Source organism: Protomyctophum bolini, assembly GCF_963924005.1.
Source record: "Protomyctophum bolini genome assembly, chromosome: 10".
NCBI classification, from domain to species: domain Eukaryota; kingdom Metazoa; phylum Chordata; class Actinopteri; order Myctophiformes; family Myctophidae; genus Protomyctophum; species Protomyctophum bolini.
In genome coordinates, this window is record NC_137871.1 from 17,963,870 (window position 1) to 17,985,341 (window position 21,472).

Sequence of the window (21,472 nt, forward strand, 5' to 3'; positions counted from 1 at the left end):
TATGGGTGCCTGGTACGGTAATCTGACCCTGGCTAACAAGAACAACTGTTTAAGAGTTCTCGGATCACTCATTTCAGTCTGAGTTTGAACTGTTGCCCTCAGGTCGTCGACTGAGGGTGCCCACTGCCCACTGCCCACTACAAAGACTAACTGGTTCAAACGATCCTTTGTCCCGTCAAACTATTCTTGCCTCTTTGCACAGTTTGCCCACTATTATGCACTTTTGCTGACTCTGCTACTATTGAATGTCATGAATTCTCTATGCCCTTGTCTTCTATAATTAGTGTTTTGAATGTTGTTTGTTGTGTGTATCTTTTACTATTATCTGGCTGCAAACCAATTCCCTGCAAGGGACAATAAAGCGAACCTGGAACCTGGAACCTGTACCCATTCTACAACAAACTGTAAATAACAATTTTCAATCAATCAATCAATGATATCAATCAATCAATGATGATACGTCCATGTGCTGCCACATGCAGTTACCTATACTACACGATAGGGGCAGTGGACAAAATAGGAGCACTGTGGTTGGGGCGATCCCACCATAGCTCCAGGAAAACCACGCCCCCGCAGTGGGGGCGGGGTTGAGTTGGGATCTTATAACTCTATGGTTGGGATGCCAAATAACGCGTGGTTGGGCTCCTACGCAGATAGACGTTCCCTTTTACGTCCTGACGTAGGCATGTGGGCTGGCTCCGGGGCTCAGCTGTGATGGCTGCTGTAGGTTGATGTCGAGACAGTAAAAACTGAATATAAAAACTATAACAAAAGTTTGTTAAACCCCCCCTAACCCCGAGAGAGGAGGAGAGCACGTGTATTGATTTAACACAGTAATAGGCGTAAACAAACAAAACAAAAATAAATACCCGTGCAGTTTGGAGAACGGTAAGATAAATAAAGACATTGGTTGGTAACGTGCTTTTTTTCTGTGTGTGTGTGTGTGTAAACAATATTAATGATCCACAAACAGCACACACACACACACACACACACACACACAATGAGTGTCGCTGCTGCAGTGTGTGTCATTGAAGCAGTGTTTGTTTGTGTTAATGTAATGTCAATGTTTCATACAGTTCACACATGGTGTGTGTGTGTGTGTGTGTGTGTGTGTGTGTGTGTGTGTGTGCCTGTCTGCTGTCATGCAAACGATGGTTAAATGACTGTCAGCAAGCTAAGTGCTACAGCCTACAGTCAACTTAGCTGGCCCAATAAACTGCTATAGTCTCACTCAGACTATGGGCTTCCAGGCTATGATATTAGGCTATGGGTGCCAGGGCTGCATGAGAGCCAGGGCTATGTGTGCCATGCAGGCTGGGTGCCAGCCTGCCAGGGCTGTATGAGAGCCAGGGCTATGTGTGCCATGCAGGCTGGGTGCCAGGTTGTATAACAGGCTATGGGTGCCATGCAGGCTGGGTGCCAGGCTGTATAACAGGCTATGTGTGCCATGCAGGCTGGGTGCCAGGCTGTATAACAGGCTATGGGTGCCATGCAGGCTGGGTGCCAGGTTGTATAACAGGCTATGTGTGCCATGCAGGCTGGGTGCCAGGCTGTATAACAGGCTATGTGTGCCATGCAGGCTGGGTGCCAGGCTGTATAACAGGCTATGTGTGCCATGCAGGCTGGGTGCCAGGCTGTATAACAGGCTATGGGTGCCATGCAGGCTGGGTGCCAGGCTGTATAACAGGCTATGGGTGCCATGCAGGCTGGGTGCCAGGTTGTATAACAGGCTATGTGTGCCATGCAGGCTGGGTGCCAGGCTGTATAACAGGCTATGGGTGCCATGCAGGCTGGGTGCCAGGCTGTATAACAGGCTATGGGTGCCAGGCCAGCCTGTATAGATAACAGGCTATGGGTGCCAGGCTGTATAGATACCAGGCTATTGTCAACCAGGTGGGATGGATGGTATGGTAGAGTGGCCATTGTGGGCACTTGTTAAATTGGCTCTTAACTAAATGTAAACAAGAATAAATGTATGCTGTGGAAATTGTTCTGAAGTAATTTAGTATACATACATGCACAGTACTGCCGGTACATTATCAGACCTAAATTTACCCTTCAACTGTGCCCGTGTAGAAATAAATAAATGAATATTTAATAATTTAACATGCAATAATAGTGACAATCTACTGTACAATCTCAATGAGTTACATTGCGATGCGTTGTGAGCTTGTACAGTCGATCTGCTTTTTTTTGCAAAAAAAATATTTTTTTTGCTTGCGACCAAAGGTCGCAGATAACTATGAAATCTTGCGTTTTTGTCACATTACCCACAATTCCCGTCACTCTGTCATGAAGTCGCAATTCCCGTCACACACCCCAGGCAAGCCCCCAGGTCATCGTGACATCACATGACATCAGCCCCCTGCTCACCCCAGGCAAGCCCCCAGGTGCCCAGGGCATTGTGACATCATTATGACATCACGTGACATCAGCCCCCTGGTCACCCCAGCCAAGCCCCCAGGTGTCCAGGTCATCGTGACATCACGTGACGTCTGTCACAACACCTAACTTGCAATCCCGTCACTCACCAATCCCCATATACGGGAATGTCACCATATATGGTCACGCATTGTCATATCACGGTCTCCAAGACACGCTATATATGCATGCACCCTGGCCATGGCCAGGAACCCTTGTCCATACCTGTTTTCATTATGAATTTATTGGTCAAAGTTCATCCCATGTCAAAGCAGTACGACCTCAACACTCTCACGGAGGAGACTGCCCAAGAGCGGCGCCGTCGTCTGGCCAGGAAAAAAGTTCCATACATGGGCATTCCGATACCCTAATACAATCCCTGTTATGCCCATATATGGAGATCCTTGACTGTGATTAATATTAAGCCCATATATGGGAATGCCAATATATGATCATATTGGGACAGTCTCATGATAACCAACCACTGTGGTTGCCGCAAAGGTCACACACAGTTAACTATGGATTGGAATCATGCATTTCCAGTCAGTCAGTCAGTCAGTCAGTCAGTCAGTGTATCACTCAAAATCCTCATACATGTATACTGTACTGTGTATGCTCCTACTTGCAGTTCCGTAGCTTTTCTGAATGGTGGTAAGTTGGTAACTGAAGTCGTGTAAATAATTGAGTTGTCCCTGGCCTGCATGGCAGCGATGTTTAACCTGATAATGTTTGCATTTTTAATAAGATCGCCACAGGTTATATGGAACCTGGCCGGGTGAACAATCACGTTCAGTGAGTTTGTAGACAGGCCATCTAATTAGATATTGAAATACATATTTTGAGGAAAGAGATTTGTTGTAGAGGGGAAAAAGGAGGGCAGCCGTATAGAGTGTATAATAGGGATGAGTGGTTAAGTTAGTGGTTAAAGAAGACATTATTATTGTCTCTAAAGTGATCTGTTTCTCTCTACAGAAGTGATCCATTATTCTTTATGTATTTCTTGCATACAGAAGGGGTAGATTATATTTATTGTATGTCGTTGCTGTCGAGCAGAAACCTCTGATCTCCGTATTTATTTTTTATTTCTCCCCGTAAATTAATTCCCTACTTGAACATACTACATTGTCATACAAAAGTATCCAAAATCCTTTGCTATTTTTTCTATTATTATTATTATTATTATTATTATTATTATTATTATTATTATTATTATTATTATTATTATTATTATTATTATTACTATTATTATTCTTTTATTATTTTAATCTTAAAGTTGTGACAGTTTTGAAAATATTAGGTTTTTAGCTGTCAGCAATGATGTATTTGTTGTGTCCAGAAGATGTACATTATTGTTTTGTATGCATGCAGAAGCTGTACATCATATTGTTGCTGTTGGGCAAAACCTCATATCTCCATATTTTAACTTTATCTTTTAGTGTCTTTCGCAGTAACTAACTACAGTGTCACACAAAAGCACCACCCGACACAGAGACAATAATTTACTGTATTTTCTGTATTTCCCCGTACAGAAGGTGTCCATTATGCCCGCAGCCACTGTGGATCACAGTCAGAGGATATGTGAGGTTTGGGCCAACAACTTCGATGACGAACTGAAGAGGATACGACATGTTATCCGCAAATACAACTACATCGCCATGGTGACTGACCAACACTGTTCACATCACAGTCACAATAAGGCAGTGGTTTTCATCCGTTTTTATATCATGGTCCAATATTTTTCTGCATTTGAGCCACGGACCACCATTCGATGAGATTTAGCCTGTCAGACCCAAGACCTTGAATTCTTTATTGCCGTTGGATAAGATTTTGTCCACAATTCCATGCATGCAATGGTACCATTAGGAGAGATAACAGGCAAACGTTGATCAAAATAACAATTCTTCTACATTCTCTAATTGTGTAGACTTATTGTAAATGAAGTAACGGTAATGCAGATGTTTAACAATAATTTTACTCTTGAGAGTGTAAAATGAAACCAAATGGACCCGTACTTTCATTTTATGCTCTCAAGAGTTAAAGATCTATTCGGGTCCATTTGGTTACCAACTTCCATCATTTAGCTGGGGCCATCTGGAATCCCTTCAAGGACTGCTGGTGGTTCCCGGACCACTGGTTGAAAACCACTGAATAAGGGATGGGACGATAAACATTATCGTTTATGGTGATAAAAAAAGAAAATCGTTCACAATTATCGTATCGTAGAGATTTTAATTTGTCGTGGAATTGTCCTCCGTCATACACTAGGAATTATTTTTAGTTGAGCTGAAAATGCAGTACCACTGGCACTTACACCCTCTACACATCGATTCGCCAAAAACACGTTGAACTTTTAAGCTTGTAGATTTGGCGAACGTTCCCCTCAGAAGTCAGAATATGGATGATGGGTGTTCAAGTAGTTAACAAAACTGCCATTTAAGTATATTTTGATTAATATGATAATATCGTTAATCACAATTATTTGTACCATAATAATTTTCATATCGAAAATCAGAGACAAATCACATGTGAGCTGAGCATGTAGATTGGCAAATCTTGTATTTTCACTATTCCAATTGTTTTTCTTTTATAACTGTAAAAAGGAACTGTTTTGGACATACCGTATATGGTTTTCACCCGGCAGTGACGATTTACTCCTTTAAACTGATAATTACATGTTTCACCTCACTTTTGAGTTTTGACTGACTAACTGACTGAGTGGTTGTGGTTGATTAGGACACAGAGTTTCCAGGCGTGGTGGCCCGACCCATCGGAGAGTTCCGTTCCAACGCAGACTACCAGTACCAGCTGCTGCGCTGCAACGTTGACCTGTTGAAGATCATTCAACTGGGCCTGACCTTCATGAACGAAGAGGGTGAATACCCTCCTGGCACCTGCACCTGGCAGTTCAATTTCAAGTTCAACCTCACGTAAGTGTGCAAATGCATTTGGTCTGTTTAGTTTAATTAATTCATTGTGCATGTAATACCGAATAGATTACAGTATAATATAAAATTCTATAGAGCACCGAAGTCTGACGTCACTTTCAGTAGAGGGCGCCTGTACACAGGTTCATGTATTTTTTTGTTGCATTGAAATAGGGCGATATAAGAACTGTGTTTGAAAAATAAACAGATCAACCCGGTCTTTCTGTCATGGGGGTGGATGTGTGTCGTTAATGATGTCCATTAATATTTGATACAGCCAGTTTCTGGAGAAAATGGAATTAATTTGTCCGCAAAAGCCTTGAAACTACATATGAAAGCAATGTCGCTGCTAATATACGTCACGCCCAGCTGTCAACACATTGCGTTCCTGAGATTCCAAAATAACCTTCTGTATCAAATATAATTTTATTCCAAGGCAGCGATGCATCACTCTTCCATGGGCAGAGAGGTTGAGAGCCAAGATTGCACTGGGGATAATGTATTGAATGAGTAATGGATGTTGGTTTCTGCAGTCTTCTCTTAAAGGCAGTGTCATGTGGCATGGTGATTGGTTTCATTATTGTAACGCCCAAACCACACCTATACATAATGTAACGGGTAGCGGAGGTGATTTAGCCATAAAGGCTGGTGTCCAAGATAGCAATATTTACAGAGGAACACCTCTTACCCAATGCTAAACCCCCAAGTTACTGGTTTAGGGACTTAACGCAAAATAGGGTCCATAGTCTTCACATTCTTCTTTTTTTTAAATGTAGTGCTGTCACAATTACAAACGTTATGTTGACAGTTAATTGTCATGCAAATAATAGCAGATATGACAAATAACATAAATATACAAATACATTACTGACATTTAATAATTTTACACTTTCAATTTGTGTGTGTGTTTGTCTCTGCTCAGAGAGGACATGTATGCCCAGGACTCCATTGAGCTGTTGACCACATCAGGCATCCAATTTAAGAAGCATGAGGATGAAGGCATTGAGACGCTCTACTTCGCCGAGCTGCTGATGACGTCGGGCGTGGTCCTCTGCGAGGGCGTCAAATGGCTGTCCTTCCACAGGTAGGACGCAGGGTTATGGCTCCTACACGGAGTTTTAAAGTTGTCGCCGAGTCATCAGATCGTTATGTATTTCACACTGCAGGAGTCTTTTTTTTTTAACATCGTCTGTCATTATATCGTTGTGGCTTTCACACTAAACGATCGGTCACAGACTAGGCATCACACGCTGCAAGAGTTCACCAAGATGCGATCCAGACCCAGATTCATTTGTTTTCATTTTATTCATTTTTACATCTCACGCACGTGCAGGATTCCGTGATACGAGCGTGAGACCGACACAGAGGATGCCCCCCTCTCTCTCTCTCTCTCTCTCTCTCTCTCTGTGCATGCCCCACACACAGGAATAGCCAGGCTACACTGCGAAATGTTTGTGACAGCGTGTAGTGTAGCCTACGTGGGCTGCAGTGAGACAAGACGTTAAATCTTGATTTTCATGAAATAACTCTCCGTCTCTCTCCGCACGTGCGCACGCACGAGCGCACGCACAAGGTCCAAAAGTTTGCTCTGATGCGGTTTTATCAACAATATTCAAGTTAAATGAGTTGGTTATGGTTTTATAGACTATTTAACAGCAACATTGGGCTAATATAGCTACCATGTACCACAGGACAGGGATTTACCCAAGGAATAAAGGTTATATATTATCATCTGATCATCTATCGATACAGACAGACAGACAGACAGACAGACAGACAGACAGCAGTGCTGTGAGCAGTGAGCACAGCTGTCTTGTGCTCTCATTGGCTGTAATACAGCCTGTTGATTCCTTTTTTTGTTCCAAGAACCCCCAAACTGATATGAATTTTGACGTGGACTCGGATCTGAAAAGGTTTTGTGCCAGGGACCCCCAGAAGAGAAGATTTGTCTTAAAACATATATCAAAATTATTCAAACTCTCCCAGACTATTTCAGTATTCTTTCATAATCCGTCCTGATTGGTGAATTCCGAATATTGCTGGCCCACAATAAGCTACCTAACCTGGTGGAGACTTGTGCTGTTTCTCTGCGTGATGTCATCTATAAATCTATATAAAGTTGTTTACATTGTCAAAAACTATATATATAAAGAAAAGTTCAAACATTTGAAAAAATGTCTATGGAGAGAAAGAAGTAGGGGGCCTAGTAGCCTTGGTACCAGGCTTTCATTTTCGTCTGTGCCAAAAATGAAAGCCTGGAGGAAAGCATTGGCCGCTCTGGGCTAGAAGTGGGAGTCAACCCTTCCAGGTGGGCGTCGCTCCAAATGATGTGACGTATAGTGCTGCTAAATCGTCTTTTGTAAAATAAATATATATTTAGTTTAAAATGTAAAGCTCTATATTCTGATAGTAATCATTGCTATATAGTGTCCAATAGCAGGTCTCATGTCTCCCCAACTCTTTATTAAACAAATCAGGAGAGAAAGAGAACTCCTCAGGCCATTTATCCTTAAATTCCACGGAATGGAAATGTATAGACTGTCTGCTATTATTTTCAATTGTATAATTCCATAAATCATATTAAAAAACTCTTAAAAGGAGGTGGTGGAGTAGAGTACTAGTAATGGCAGAATATTTATGTACAGAGAAACTGCCATGAAGTCAGTTGATTGATCCGTTTGTTGAAATGTCATATGGCACATGCTTTGTGCCAACTAGATATGAAACTTTGATAATTTCTTTCTAACCTAAATTTTATTTTTGTGATTTGAGGTCATATACGGTATATGATGATATACTGTATTATTTTTTACCATACTATATATTAGTAAAGAAAATACCTGTATTTAGAGCTTGCATCGTGTGTGGGTGTGTGGGCGTGTGCGTTTCAGTGGCTATGATTTTGGGTACCTGATCAAGATCCTGTCCAACACAAATCTACCTGAAGAGGAGGTGGATTTCTTTGAAATCCTCCGTTTGTTCTTCCCCATCATCTACGATGTCAAATACCTGATGAAGAGCTGTAAAAATCTCAAGGTATTTGAACGCAGCTCTGTGCTCACCTTTGTTCACAAGAGGCACGATGCAGTGTTTTTTTACCCATTAAGACTTGAGGCCGACTCTACAAATGCCTTCTGAAGTTCTCACATTTCAAGATTTCTCAAAGTGTGAGAACTTTGTGAGCTTGTAGATCTGTTATCTTTGCATAGCCAACACTAACATCTCAAAGGTCATACTGTAGATAGCCTTATAGCTCAGAAAACACGAGCGATGTCCTTGGTAATCGGCATCCATTCAAAGTTCGAATGGTTTAGATTTTGTACCGCATTGCTCCCGACATGTTAGCGTTTCTGGCGAAAGATAAACAGCGTGAGCTAACGCTAATAATAGCCGATCGTTACAGGCTGGGAAACAGGAAATGAACATGAGCAAAATTAGAAGGATCCCCCTGGCAGAGTTTACCTACACTCTGATGCCACCTAGTGTGGCACAGAAATAATTAATACTGTTCCACGCTGTGCTCCAAGTTTGTACATCTGCTATTTTATTTTTAAATTTTTGAAATAATGCTTGAATAATGTTGAATAATTTGTTACACAATTTTCTCTTCTGGGGGTCCCTGGCACAAAGCATTTTCAAATGTAGGGACCCCCACAAGAGAAGATCTTAGTTGTAGTCTACCTCTACAGTATACGGTAGGTGCGGGATGAATCACTTAATGACTTAATCATTATAATTCATTCGCTCTAACTTACAGCATGTGCAATAATAGTGAAATAGTAATATTGGGTATCGGCTATATATTCGTCAACGTATGTGGGGTTAAGTGGTTTAGGTTTAGAACCGGAATACAATGTGTATTGTGTAATTGTGTTCATGTAAATGATAATCAAGGATCTGGGAGCTAGAGTTGCCGAGCTTTGCAATGCAGATACATATCTGACTGACCCTCACTGACGGGGTGCGTCCAGCTCCTACAGCCAGCTGGGTGTTGTGTCACAATCACAAACAGGCTGTGTGTGTGTGTGTGTGTGTGTGTGTGTGTGTCTCTCAAACGCGGCTCGTTAAGAACACAATGCGTTGGAAACGGAGGTATCTTGTGTCTAGTTTATCATGTGAACATGTTCTTTATTCGTGTAGCCTAGTATAGGTTTGTAATTATTTTTAGACAGTTTTTGTTTTATTGTTGAGAACGAGTGGGAGAGGAGAGGAGAGGAGGAGAGTAGCAGCCAGATCGCATGGCCAGTGAGAGGCAGCTACTGCCCGCTCTGCAGAGCTCACCTCTATGGCCAGTGAGAGGCAGCTACTGCCCGCTCTGCAGAGCTCACCTCCATGGCCAGTGAGGGGCAGCTACTGCCCGCTCTGCAGAGCTCACCTCCATGGCCAGTGAGAGGCAGCTACTGCCCGCTCTGCAGAGCTCACCTCCATGGCCAGTGAGGGGCAGCTACTGCCCGCTCTGCAGAGCTCACCTCCATGGCCAGTGAGAGGCAGCTATACTGCCCGCTCTGCAGAGCTCACCTCCCGGCCACAAGCATTTAGAGGTTGGCTTGTGTCTCTTCCAAACTACCCGTGTTTCCTTGGATTTACGGTCGACAAATTGAACTTGAAGCTGGACTGAATGAATGAGGAAATACTGATGTAGTTGATTTTTGCTCGTTAGACATCTGTTTTGAGAGATGACCTTTCTGTTGGGTTGCCTCCCAAGAGTTAATTAAAGCTCTCTAACCACTTGAACCCTAGCATTGTGACATGTTGTGAGTTTGTAGACCTGCTATTTTTGGTGAAGAGATTAATATGCTTGACTAATACCTCCGTATAGGGGATGGCTATCGCACTGGCAACATTTAATATTGACAGTGAGCTTTCTTTGGACAATTCATCACCAGTAATGCCTATATAATAACTAAGTGGTAAAGGCAAAACAGAGTAGCAGTGCCCTAATAGTGTCTACTGTCTAAAGCCCACCACACACCGGCTGCGTCCGCCGCGCGGCGCCGCGCGGCGGACACGGCCGCCTCCATTATTTTCAATGAACCTATCGCACACCGGCTCCGTCCGCCGCCGCGCCGCAGACGGTCGCAGACGGTGTGCGATGGGCTTAACATGGAGTTATAAAATAACTGGAGAGGGCATCCGTTCATGACCACCCATTCGTTTCAACGTGTGGACTTCAGTCAAGGAAGGGAAGATGTGGACTGACAGGGTGGTCCGTTGCTTGACAGGGGGGCTTACAGGAAGTTGCAGAGCAGCTAGAACTGGAGCGGATCGGACCCCAGCACCAGGCCGGATCAGACTCTCTACTTACAGGCATGGCCTTCTTCAAGATGAGAGAGGTACACTTTACACACTGTTACACTTTACAGACTGGGAATTTTAGGGCTACAACTAACAAATATTTTCAGAATATTAAGACACACACACACACACACACACAATATTAGTTGCGTTAGTCCAGTAATTTGCCAGCATTTTTGATCATTTGTTTTATGGCAAAGACTCTCCTGACATCCTGAACGGTTGTCAATGACATAATTATCACCGCAAATCAGACACATTTCAAAAAGCTTGTGTACACTTACCAGTACGCATTTCATAGAGAAATACATAGAAGACACAGAATATTTCTTGCCACACTCAATATCGTGAGTCTTTCCCTTTAAATTAACAGTTTTATCTTGGTCTCCAGATGTTCTTCGAGGATCACATCGACGACGCTAAGTACTGCGGTCACCTGTACGGCCTGGGCTCCAGCTCAGCGTACGCCCAGAACGGAACGGGAAACGCCTACGAGGAGGAGGCTAACAAGCAGCAGTCATGACATCACTCCCGACGCCCCTCCCCTTCCCTCGTGGTGGATAAGCCAATCAAGAGCGGCGTTGTGACCAGATGACAGTGGTAGAACAGGAACACGCAACAACCCTGTCGTGTAGGAACACATTTCTGTCCGTTGCGCGGCGGTGTCACGTGTAAGAAAAGAAAAAAAGAAAAACATTGTGTGAGAGACACCGTCGTGCGACTGAGTTTAAATTATGGCTCTGCTCACTTTAGCTCTAATTGGACATGGAGGTCGTTAGGAGTGAAGACTGTACCACAACGTGTGTGTGTGTGTGTGTGTGTGTGTGTGTGTGTGTGTGTGTGTGTGTGCATTTGTGAATGCGTTTGTGTGTGTGTGTAGTGTTTAATTCCTACAACAAAGCGTAGAAGGTCTGGTGGTTGGTGCGGTTGAAATTTAACAGGAAATGCTTGAATGGAAAAAAGAAAAACAATGGGATTTTAGTTTTTTCTAAAATTGTTCGGTAGAAGATATTTGCACTTTAATGCTGTTACCAGACCTGGTTTTATATGGATGGGAAGTGTAAACTGTTTGTGGTGTCTTGTTATTTGTTGCCTTCCTTTGTTGAGTTCCCATTTTACACACGCATACAAAACAAAAATATGTAACTTTGTATTTTGCATCAGCAAACCCTTTTTCACCAAGCTCAGCCTTAATATTTAGCACTATCTCATTTTGTTTTTTTTATGTTTTAAATAGTATATATATTTATTGTGCTGCTGATTGTCATGACAACTTCCAATAGCTGCTGACCCATTAAACACTAACATGACGTATGTAGCTGCTGTCTTGGTCATAGGATGGTGCTGCTTTCTGGTCTAAACTAAAGCCTTGGAACGAGACTGACAGATTTTTTTTTTTTAATCGATTTTGACAATAAATTATCTCTATTAGTCTCCGTCGACCACCCTCGATATCCACTGAGATCACTGTGTTTAACCACTTGAAACTAACATCCTTATTTTGGGTGGAACATTCGCCCCAAATAACCAACCCTACAAGTTCAGGCTGGGAGCTTGAGCGTCAACTTTACCAAGTAAAGTACTAAGTATAGAGACTTTAGGAATGGTTAGTCTTGAATTATGAAGTGTTGAACCTCAAGCCACGGTTGTAATGATGTTATGTTGTTCTATAAACATGGGTTTTACACGTCTGTGACTGAATTTCACTGTATTCCTCAGTGGGTGCAGTGTCACTGTTGCAGCAGATGAAAGCCAGCATCACACTCGAGGGACACGACGAATTCCAGGCACAGGGTGGATCAAACACGTATTTAGTGAACAACGGCACAGAATACTAGCAGTCCAATTTGACTGCTATAGTCCGTGGCTCGAGGGGGTAAGCACTTACATGGAGAAATATAGGACCATTAATCGGAGAGCTCATGAGTGGATACCGGGGGTTGTCAACCTAGACTTACAAAGAGAATCCAACTGAGAAAATCAGTTAAAAAAAAAACCCAAAAAGATGTGTCTTGTCCGATGGTGGTCTAAACCAGATTAATAAGTGTAGAGGGGGTGGGGTGCTCATTTGTGTACAGTACTGTACTGTATGTACATTGAGGACTGAGTTATAAACATGTCAAAGTCCAATTTGAAATGTGGGAAATATGAGCAAGGTGTGTGTGCGTATGTGTGGGTGTGTGTGGGGAGGGGGGACTGAGTCATGTAGCCAGTTCCTGTTTCCTGTCTGTCCATTTGTTGCGGTTTGCAGTTGATATATAGTTGATAATATGACCTCGATGATGATACATACACGCTGCTAAAACCTAGAGGAGTAGGTGAAAAAAAAACTTTAATAGAAACATAACAACCGAGGTGTTCTGACACACCACTGACCTGAGATCAGCCTGAACGCGGTACAGCACAATGATGGCCCCTTTACACTACGGGTTTAACCCAGAACCCTCCCAAAAACCTGAAACATGTCAGAACAGAACCCGTCAAGTTGATGTGATGTGATGTTTTTTTATTTTCTTTTTTGCTATTATAGTCAGAGCCACAAACTCGACAATAGCCAATCTACAGTACAAGCTTGTAGGTCTGCTATTAGATATTTTAGAACTGAGGGTTCGTTACCACCTCCTGAGCAGGGCCCACATTATTAAGTAAGTCTGTCCGGTGGAAACCTCATTATGTCCAAAGTTGTTACTTTTCACGATTCATATTAAAACATGGCAACAGTATCAGATCTACAAAGATTGAAATGTGCTTGCTTCACGCCGCATTTCAAGCTTGTGGACCTGCTGCTTTTGTGTGGTGCTGTAGTGTGATCAAGTAGGGCATTCTTTTAGAAAAAGAAAATAAATTGCGCACACACAAAAAGTTAGAATATGGGGATATGAGGTTTCTGGCCGACAGCAACTTTTTCTGAAACAGAGTATGGAAACAAACCCAGAAACTGTGAAATAATGGCACGGTTTACGTTAGTTCCTATGGTGGGGGAAGGATCTGACCCAGGGTCAACAGAGTAAACGTTTTTGGGACATCTGACCCAAAATAAAGTAAAAACTTTGCCTGCTGTAGAACATGCAATGAGGTCACCCTGACTCCTCTTTACAGTACACTTTTATTTTCTTTCTTTTATTTTTATTTAAATGAAAGAGTAGAGTTTTAGTATTCTAAAAAGAATGACACATTGACTCATTGGATAAAATCCTTTTTCTTATATATTTTTTACATGCACCTTAAGCCGACTTAAGAACCTTGCTTCAGGGAAACTAAGTTCTGTTCATTTGAAAAAAAATCTTTCTTTTTTGGTATTGAAGTCTGTTACGTTGGGATACATTTGTTGAATGTATCCGTTGCTCCTATAGAAACAGCTGCATGCACTCCAGATGTTTTGAACAAATGCAGCGTTGAGTGGTTTTCTCTGCAGCTTCCATTATATGCGTGTTGTTGACTGTTGATGTTCACAGCCAAATAACCTCCAGAGTGGGTCAGGTTCAACATACTGTTTTTTGTTTTTGTTTTTTTCAAGCATAGTTATGTCACCTATATAGTCATGAAGTGTGGGTCATGACCGACAGAATAAGGTTGCGAATACAAGCGGCCAAAATGAGTTTTCGCCGACGGTTGGCTGGCATCTCCCTTATAAATAAGGTGAGAAGTTCAGTCACGCGAGGGAGACTCAGAGTAGAGCCGCTGCTTCTTCGCCTGGAAAGGAGCCAGCTTAGGTAGTTCGGGCATCTGGTTAGGATGCCTCTCGAGCGTCTCCCTAGGGAGGTCCTCGATGCACGTCCCACTGGGAGGAGACCTCGGGGCAGACCAAGGGATTACATTGACCCGACTACGGATAAGCGGTTGAAAATGGATGGATCAAGCATAGTTCACTTTTTCTTCCTTTAACACAATGTTCCTCACGATGTAAAGGATTCATGTTTAAAAGGAAAAATTCATATGCAATATAAAAAAATATATATATACAGTATGTATACAGGTTGTTTTTAAGAGTGTTTTGTAAATAAAGGCTTGAAACTTTTCTAACACAATCTGATTTTTGAGTGGTAATTCTATTGTTTTGTCATAATTCGTCTAGAAGAGGAGTGTTTCTCAAACAGTGGTCTATGAACCACTGGTGGTCCACGGCAAGATTACAGATTGTTCATGGGAAAATTATTTAAGAAAGATGTTGATCTAATAGGTGTAGTGTAGGCACCGTAAACTACGGATAATCTACAAGCTCACGGCGTGGCATGTTGTCAGCTTGTAGATCGGCTGTTTTCTGTGCATGACTAACTATAAATCTGGCTTTAAGATCATTCAATATTAATTATAAAAAAATTAGTTTGAGGGTCGTTTGAAATTATGCTATTGGTCCAGAGCTAAAAATAAACGTTGCTTTGGTTCCATTTGAGCACTCAGAGTTACATTAACCATGATAAACAATGTCAATATAGGAGTCCCCGAGCAAATAAAACGGCTCTGTGCAGGCAGAAGTGCCGTGTTTTCATGAATGAAACTGTATGTAATCGCGCCTGTGTGTGTGTGTGTGTGTGTGTGTGGGACACGTGTGTGTGTGTGTGTGTGTGGGAGGGTGGCTTACAGGCGTGCGTGTGTGCGTGTGTGCATGCAATGAGAAGCCAATTCGAAGTTGCGAACAGTCTAATTGTTTTACTTAGGCAAAAAACAACTATTGACAAACAACAATGTTGATGTAAGTAAGGGAATCGCTATGTCAGTGATATTTTAATACAGACATTTAGAAGGAATAAGCTAAATCCAATTGCTCCCCTTCCTTGTTTGTGTCTTCTCCTGCGAGAGACGGAGAGAACAGATTCTGAATTTCTGAGAGCTAGTGACGTGTGAGGCGGGGGCGGGCCTGGTGTGGGCTGAGAGCTGGTGACTCTGATTGGCTTGCCACATCTTTTCCGAACATGTTTTAATTGGCTGGAGCGCACATCTTTTGGCCACATGACCAACTTTACAATTGTTAAAATAGATAAGGGTCCATGTGGGCCCCGGGTGGTCCGTCAACCGGTGACTATAGCAGTGGTTCTCAAACATTTTTGTCTCGGGTCACCCCTGTAAATAACTTTTTCATCCAGGGCACCCATGAATTACATTGTTATTACCACTATATTACTTATAATCATGGTATGTAAATAATTATGTAAATCATTCCCCCAAAGATACAGTATGTCACGAGGAATACAAGAGAATATTTGTTTCCATTAGGACAGACTGAAAATAAATATTATACTTGGTGTTTAACCACTTAAAGACGTACATGTGCCGGAAAAAGTGTACAAAGTGTTAAAATTATGTTTTTATGTGGCTACACGCACCAGTTTCGATTGGGCCTTTTGACTCCAAGGCTTTCAGCTTTCAGGAAAAAAACAAAAATACATATAACCACAGATACAAAACAGAAAAAGTACAAAATGGCTCCATCTTTAAACCCCAGCATTCCTGGTGAACGTTCACCAAAAATAGCCGATCTACAAACTCACAACGCGTCACAACGTGACACGTTGTGAGCTTGGTGAAGAGACCTGGTGTATTGCAGGCTGAACATGAATGCACCAATAGTTTAACTCGGGTCCGTTTTACTAAGAGGGTGGTTAAACTGAAGTGACCCTGATGAATTCCAAATATTATCAAACTATTTATGACCTACCCCTGGACTTGCATCACAGCACCCTTAAGTGCTACGGCACCCACTTTTAGAAGCCCTGGACTAGAGTCCAGGGCTTCCCCAGTGGGTGTTGTGTGAGACACATTAAAAAACAAGCAGACAGCAGGCAACCTCATTTTATTCTCTTTTTATTCTCTCTGTCGACATCACGCCTCTACACAACCCCCCCCCCCCACCCCCACACCCCCCCACACACACAACAACCTCACATGATAGATAGACCCCGCCGTCCGACCCACCGACCGGGGGAATAAAAAAATATAGATCGACACGACATGAAGGCTTTTGGAACAAGCATACTGTATATACATTCAATCACAAGAAGACTTGTGTTTTCATTTCCCACAGACATTATTAATCACATTCAGTCATAAGAGTAAACAAAGTTCACTGAAACTAGGGATGCAACAATATGGTAATTCCAAGGTGATTCCGATATTGATGTTTTGGAATAACAATTTGGCCGATACTGATATTCATTTTGGTTGTGTTATTTATTCCCCCGTAACAAATATGTCTTCATTATAAAAGGCCAGTGTGTCAGCCCTTACAAACAGTCTGGGTTCTTTCTTCAGTGTTTGATATATAGTAGTCTACCAGACATTATAGGCCACTGTGTCTCAACCTCAGGTCCGAGGACCACCACAGGGGTCCAAATTGGACCCTAATACAGATCTGTAAAAATAAATGAGTAAAACCCTATACAGTATCTCTACACTCTCAGAGTTAAATGAGTTTACCAGTGCAGTATGGGGTTGAAGAAATAAAGCTTAGTTCAGTGATTCTCAAACGTTGTAATTCCAAGGACCCCCAGTGGGATATGCCTTTAGGCCATGGACCCCCTTTTGGTGGATTTTGTATTTGTTTTTTTAATCTCCGGGACCCCAAATCTATCCGTAACATCCTCAGTGTTCATTTAGAGAACGTACAAGTGGAACCAAATGGAACCATTTGGAGTTGGAGTTACAGGTCCATTTGGTTCCATTTGTAAACTATAACACATTGGTTTTCAAAGTGGTCCTGGGGGGAGGGGGGTAGTTAACATAGTATGATTGTGATGATATCATCACAATCATTAACCACTTCTTCCATTTAGATGTTGCCTATTCAACATATAAATTCAGCGTTGCGAGCTTGTAAATCTGTTTCTTTTTACATAAATGTCCCTGACACAAAATCTTTTCAGTTGGTGGTCCTCGGTCAAATACATACCGGTATTCATTTTTGGGGTCCTTGACATGAAAAGGTTTGAAAACCGCTAACATTGCAGACCATGTGGACTCTGGCCCCGGTCCCCGGACTGATTGTTGAGAACCAGCAATGTAGGCTACCAGACAGACAGACAGACAGACAGCGTTAGCAGCAGCAGTCTACAGGAACAGCTGTTAATTAACATGACTTCATTAACATGAATTAATTAACACTAAGGAAGAGCCAGTGTGTCAATGTGACATAATAACCATAAGTCCTCCTCACACTCATGCTACGACACAAGAACAAGTTTCGGAGTCATTCAATAGAGCCCTTATAAGTTATACGTAATCACAATGCGACTGTACACATTCTGTCCATCCTGTGGTGTTTACCACACTAAAACAACGTTAAAGAAATACTTCAGTTTTAAACATGTTTTGGGTCATTTTAATGTCCACTTGGGCTTTCATGTGCCGCACCCTAGACAGTTTTTACATTTCTTGACTCAGTATTTGATCATTCCAGTTTATAGGTAGGGTAAGGTCATTATTTTTTATTTAAAACAAATGTTGTTTGATAAAAGCTTAAATAACTATCATTTGTAGCAGTCTCCCTGTCTCTCCAGCTCTTTAATAAACAGAAAATCCTGTTTCAGCCAGTCAGGAGAGAGAACCCATTTACAGTATCCGCATCATTTGTATAGTGTTCCAGTTCCAATTTGGTCTGCTCACTTCTTTGTGTAAGAACTTCACTTCCAATTTCACTGTATTCTGAGTTCTCTATCCTGAATGGATAAAATTGGTATTTTTTTTAAATTATTATTATTATTATTAAAAATCCAGTGTGAATTTTCTAATGTAATCCTGGGCACTACACCCCCTCTGCCACCCTTAAAGAGCATCACTTACCAAAGAACATCACTTACCCTACCTTTACCCATATTATTGAAAACACCTGTCCCTATTTCTGGTTGTGTGAAGATACTGTGCTAATAAGAAATACATTAAATTAATGAAAGACGTAATTGAAAAAACACGCCCCCCCTTAAAGGAATTGGAACAGGGGTGCCGACAGTTTGTAACCACTCCTAGAACCAGCAATGAGAACCAGTCCGTCCGTCCCTATGTATGTTTATGGTACCAACTGGGGGCGCTGTTGCACCACTCACTTCAGACAGGTCTGCTTTTTTACTTGAGAGCTACTTTCAAAACGACCAGCTCAACAAGATCTACCCACCAAAAAAATAATCACACCCGTGTGAACTGAGTGGTGCAGCTTCCCCCCCCCCCCCCCCCCCCACCCACCTCTCTCTCTCTCTCTCTCTCTCTCTCTCATTAGCAGGCAACATTGCAGCACTATCCCTCTCTCTGTTTCTGGCGCCCCCTACTGGTACCCTATAGTCATATACTCGTGCTCATGGCCACATAGGTGCATACGGACATTGCTGGTTGTAGGAGTGGTTGCACCACTCAAAAACTATTATCCCATTGCTGAAAACAGTTTAAAAATGTACTTGAGGAGGGGCCTTTGGAATAGTGGCACTGGCGTTAGTTTAATAGAGGGGGGAAATGGAATTGGTAGTTTTTTTTTGTATATAACTTTGTAATGCTACTGGAAATTGTTTTGTTTTTCTAATCATATATTTCTTTAGGGACGTCATGTGACTTTTTAGATGCCCTGTGTGGTTTTTAAACTTTTAGCTGTATGCTGACTAGTGACCACAGAATGCATTCATTGTTTTATTCTTATTTTGTCCTTATGTCCTTTGTAGCACTTTGAGATTTGTTTCAAATGTAAAGTGCGTTATAAATCAAATGTATTATTATTATTATTACGTGGCCAAAATGTTTTTGTCGACATAATCAACTGTAGATTTAGTCAAATAAAATATTGTGATATTCAGTCGACTAAAACTAGACTAAAAGTAAAACTTTTCAGATGACTAGATGAAACTAAATTACATTTTATTAAAAAAAAATGCTATCAATTAACAGTATGGGTCCTCACTATGAGCTGTCATTTACACGTGTTGACACACTCTCTGTCTCAGAGGTGGACAGTGGATGCTTCCAAAATGAGTCTTCTAAACATGATTTTAAAAATGTACAATATTCAAAGCAAGAACAATGGCTTCTACAGTTCAGCATGCTAACTTTCCAGTAAGAGAAAAGCTGTTATTTCAGTCACAGCCTGTAATAATCCTCATCCTGAATTTGTGATGGCAGGCGGGTTTCTGAACAGTCCACAGTCCACCAATGAGACACAGAGTGAAGAAATGTGACACATTGTTTTTTAAACAGTTTAACAACACAAATCTTATGGGGGTCCCTAGGCCCTGCCAACAAAATATTTTGGGGTGGGGGTCTGTGGCAAATACATATTAGTATAGATTAGATTAGAGTCCTTGACACAAAGAAGTTTGAGAACCACTTAGTGGACCAATTATACAAATTGAAATTGAAAAAAATCCTTTAAGCCTGATTCGACTTCACTTGGACAATGGATGCAGTGCACTGTAAAATAATGTCACATCGATGCTATTTGTAGTTTATATTAAAATACGTTTTGTAGCCTATTATTTGTGCCATGTAAGCTAAGAAATGCAACAAAAATAACAAATTGGAAGATAGTCGTGTAATTTCCACACGTAGCTTACTTATTCCAGCTCTTCCCTTCATTTAAACAATCATAAGAAATCATAACTGGAAGAAACAACACAGTGTGCAAAATACATGGTAAAAATGTGTCACATTGTTTGCAACGCCACGGAGTGGTACACTGTGCTTATTAGGCCTATATTGTTGCTGTCGGGCAGAAACCTTATCTCTAAATGTGACCTTTTTGTGTGTGTTTTTATTTATTTTGTAAATTAACTCCCTACTTGGTCATACTACAGAGTCACATAAAAGCATCATAAGTAGCACATCCGAGTTTGTCCATCTGCTACTTTTTTAAATTTGAATCCTGAAAAGTTTTGGACATATGAGGTTTCCACCCGACAGAGACGACGATAAAATGAAACTAGGATTAATGGAATGCAATTTAAAAAAGAACCTCACATAATATGTGAGTCATGTGCTAACAGTTGTCAATTTCTACCAATACAAAAGGAAAATTAAAAGGCAAAAAGGTGAGATAAAAAAGACAAAATGGTAAGGAAAAGTACATTTCCTCCTCTTCCACTTAAGCCCCCGTTAAAAGAAAATAGCCCATGCGACGTACTGTGAGCTTGTCGATCTGCTATTTTTGAATGATTTGGAAAATGTTGGAACCGTTAAAAAAAAAATCATGGCCAAAATAGTAAGGCCCAGGTTTAATTGAAAGAGAATAGAATGTACTACTTTGTGGTGTGTGCATGTGTGCACGCGCAAGTGCACGCATTTGTGATGCCAGGAGATAGGTCTGTCACAAATCACAATTATTACATAATCGTCTAATCACAATTATTTGAGATAATCGCAATTATTTTATCATCATAATCGTTTCCATGTTGAAAAACATTTTCCAAAACACTTTGAAGCACTTTCGCCTCACTTCTTGACGTGTTGTAAGGTTGTAGATGAGCTATTTCCGCTAAAAAAGAAAGAAAGTATGGTATAAAAATTCTAAAATGTGTCAGTAATTTATTTGTATGTTTAAGTTATTTGTCATACAAACTTGTCGAATTTGTGAAAATGAAGCCTAAAAACCAAACAGAATTTTAAATTGTATTCATATGTTCCATTGTTCAATGCCAAAAACACAATTAAATCGCCATTAATCGTGTGACAATTAATTGGCAACTTAAATTTGTAATCGTGACAGCCCTACCAGGAGACAGACTTCAGTATTGATTATGACGTTACGGGCTGTGGAGAAAGTGTTTTTCTGAGCTGGTGACGCCATGTCTGCTATGCATTCATGTGCTAAAGACTTGCTGGTGCGGCTCCTCTTCCCAGCGCCTTCACGCAGACAATAGTTC

General features: G+C 41.4%; 1 protein-coding gene across 2 annotated transcripts; it reads left to right on the forward strand.

Moving 5' to 3' along the window:
- Nucleotides 1-715: 715 nt before the first annotated feature.
- On the forward strand, nt 716-14,625 carry cnot7 (CCR4-NOT transcription complex, subunit 7). Of its 2 annotated transcripts, XR_013964721.1 has the most exons (8): nt 716-888; nt 3,954-4,082; nt 5,158-5,351; nt 6,271-6,432; nt 8,240-8,384; nt 10,571-10,681; nt 11,035-11,461; nt 11,524-14,625. XR_013964721.1 is itself a non-coding variant. In XM_080773732.1 (7 exons), the coding sequence occupies exons 2-7, from the start codon at nt 3,966-3,968 to the stop codon at nt 11,164-11,166; spliced, it is 861 nt and encodes a 286-aa protein (XP_080629858.1). In that variant the 5' UTR covers nt 716-888; nt 3,954-3,965; the 3' UTR covers nt 11,167-14,625. The 2 variants fall into 2 exon arrangements, 1 of the variants encoding a protein (XP_080629858.1); XM_080773732.1 differs by having other exon boundaries at nt 11,035-14,625.
- The last annotated feature ends 6,847 nt before the right edge of the window (nt 14,626-21,472 follow it).

Bases quoted from the DNA above. Each gene is read 5' to 3' on its own strand.
- cnot7 (XM_080773732.1), top strand. From the start codon at position 3,966: ATGCCCGCAGCCACTGTGGATCACAGTCAGAGGATATGTGAGGTTTGG. The intron at 4,083-5,157 runs GTGACTGACCAA...GTGGTTGATTAG, and splicing joins AATACAACTACATCGCCATG to GACACAGAGTTTCCAGGCGT. The intron at 8,385-10,570 runs GTATTTGAACGC...GTTGCTTGACAG, and splicing joins AGAGCTGTAAAAATCTCAAG to GGGGGCTTACAGGAAGTTGC.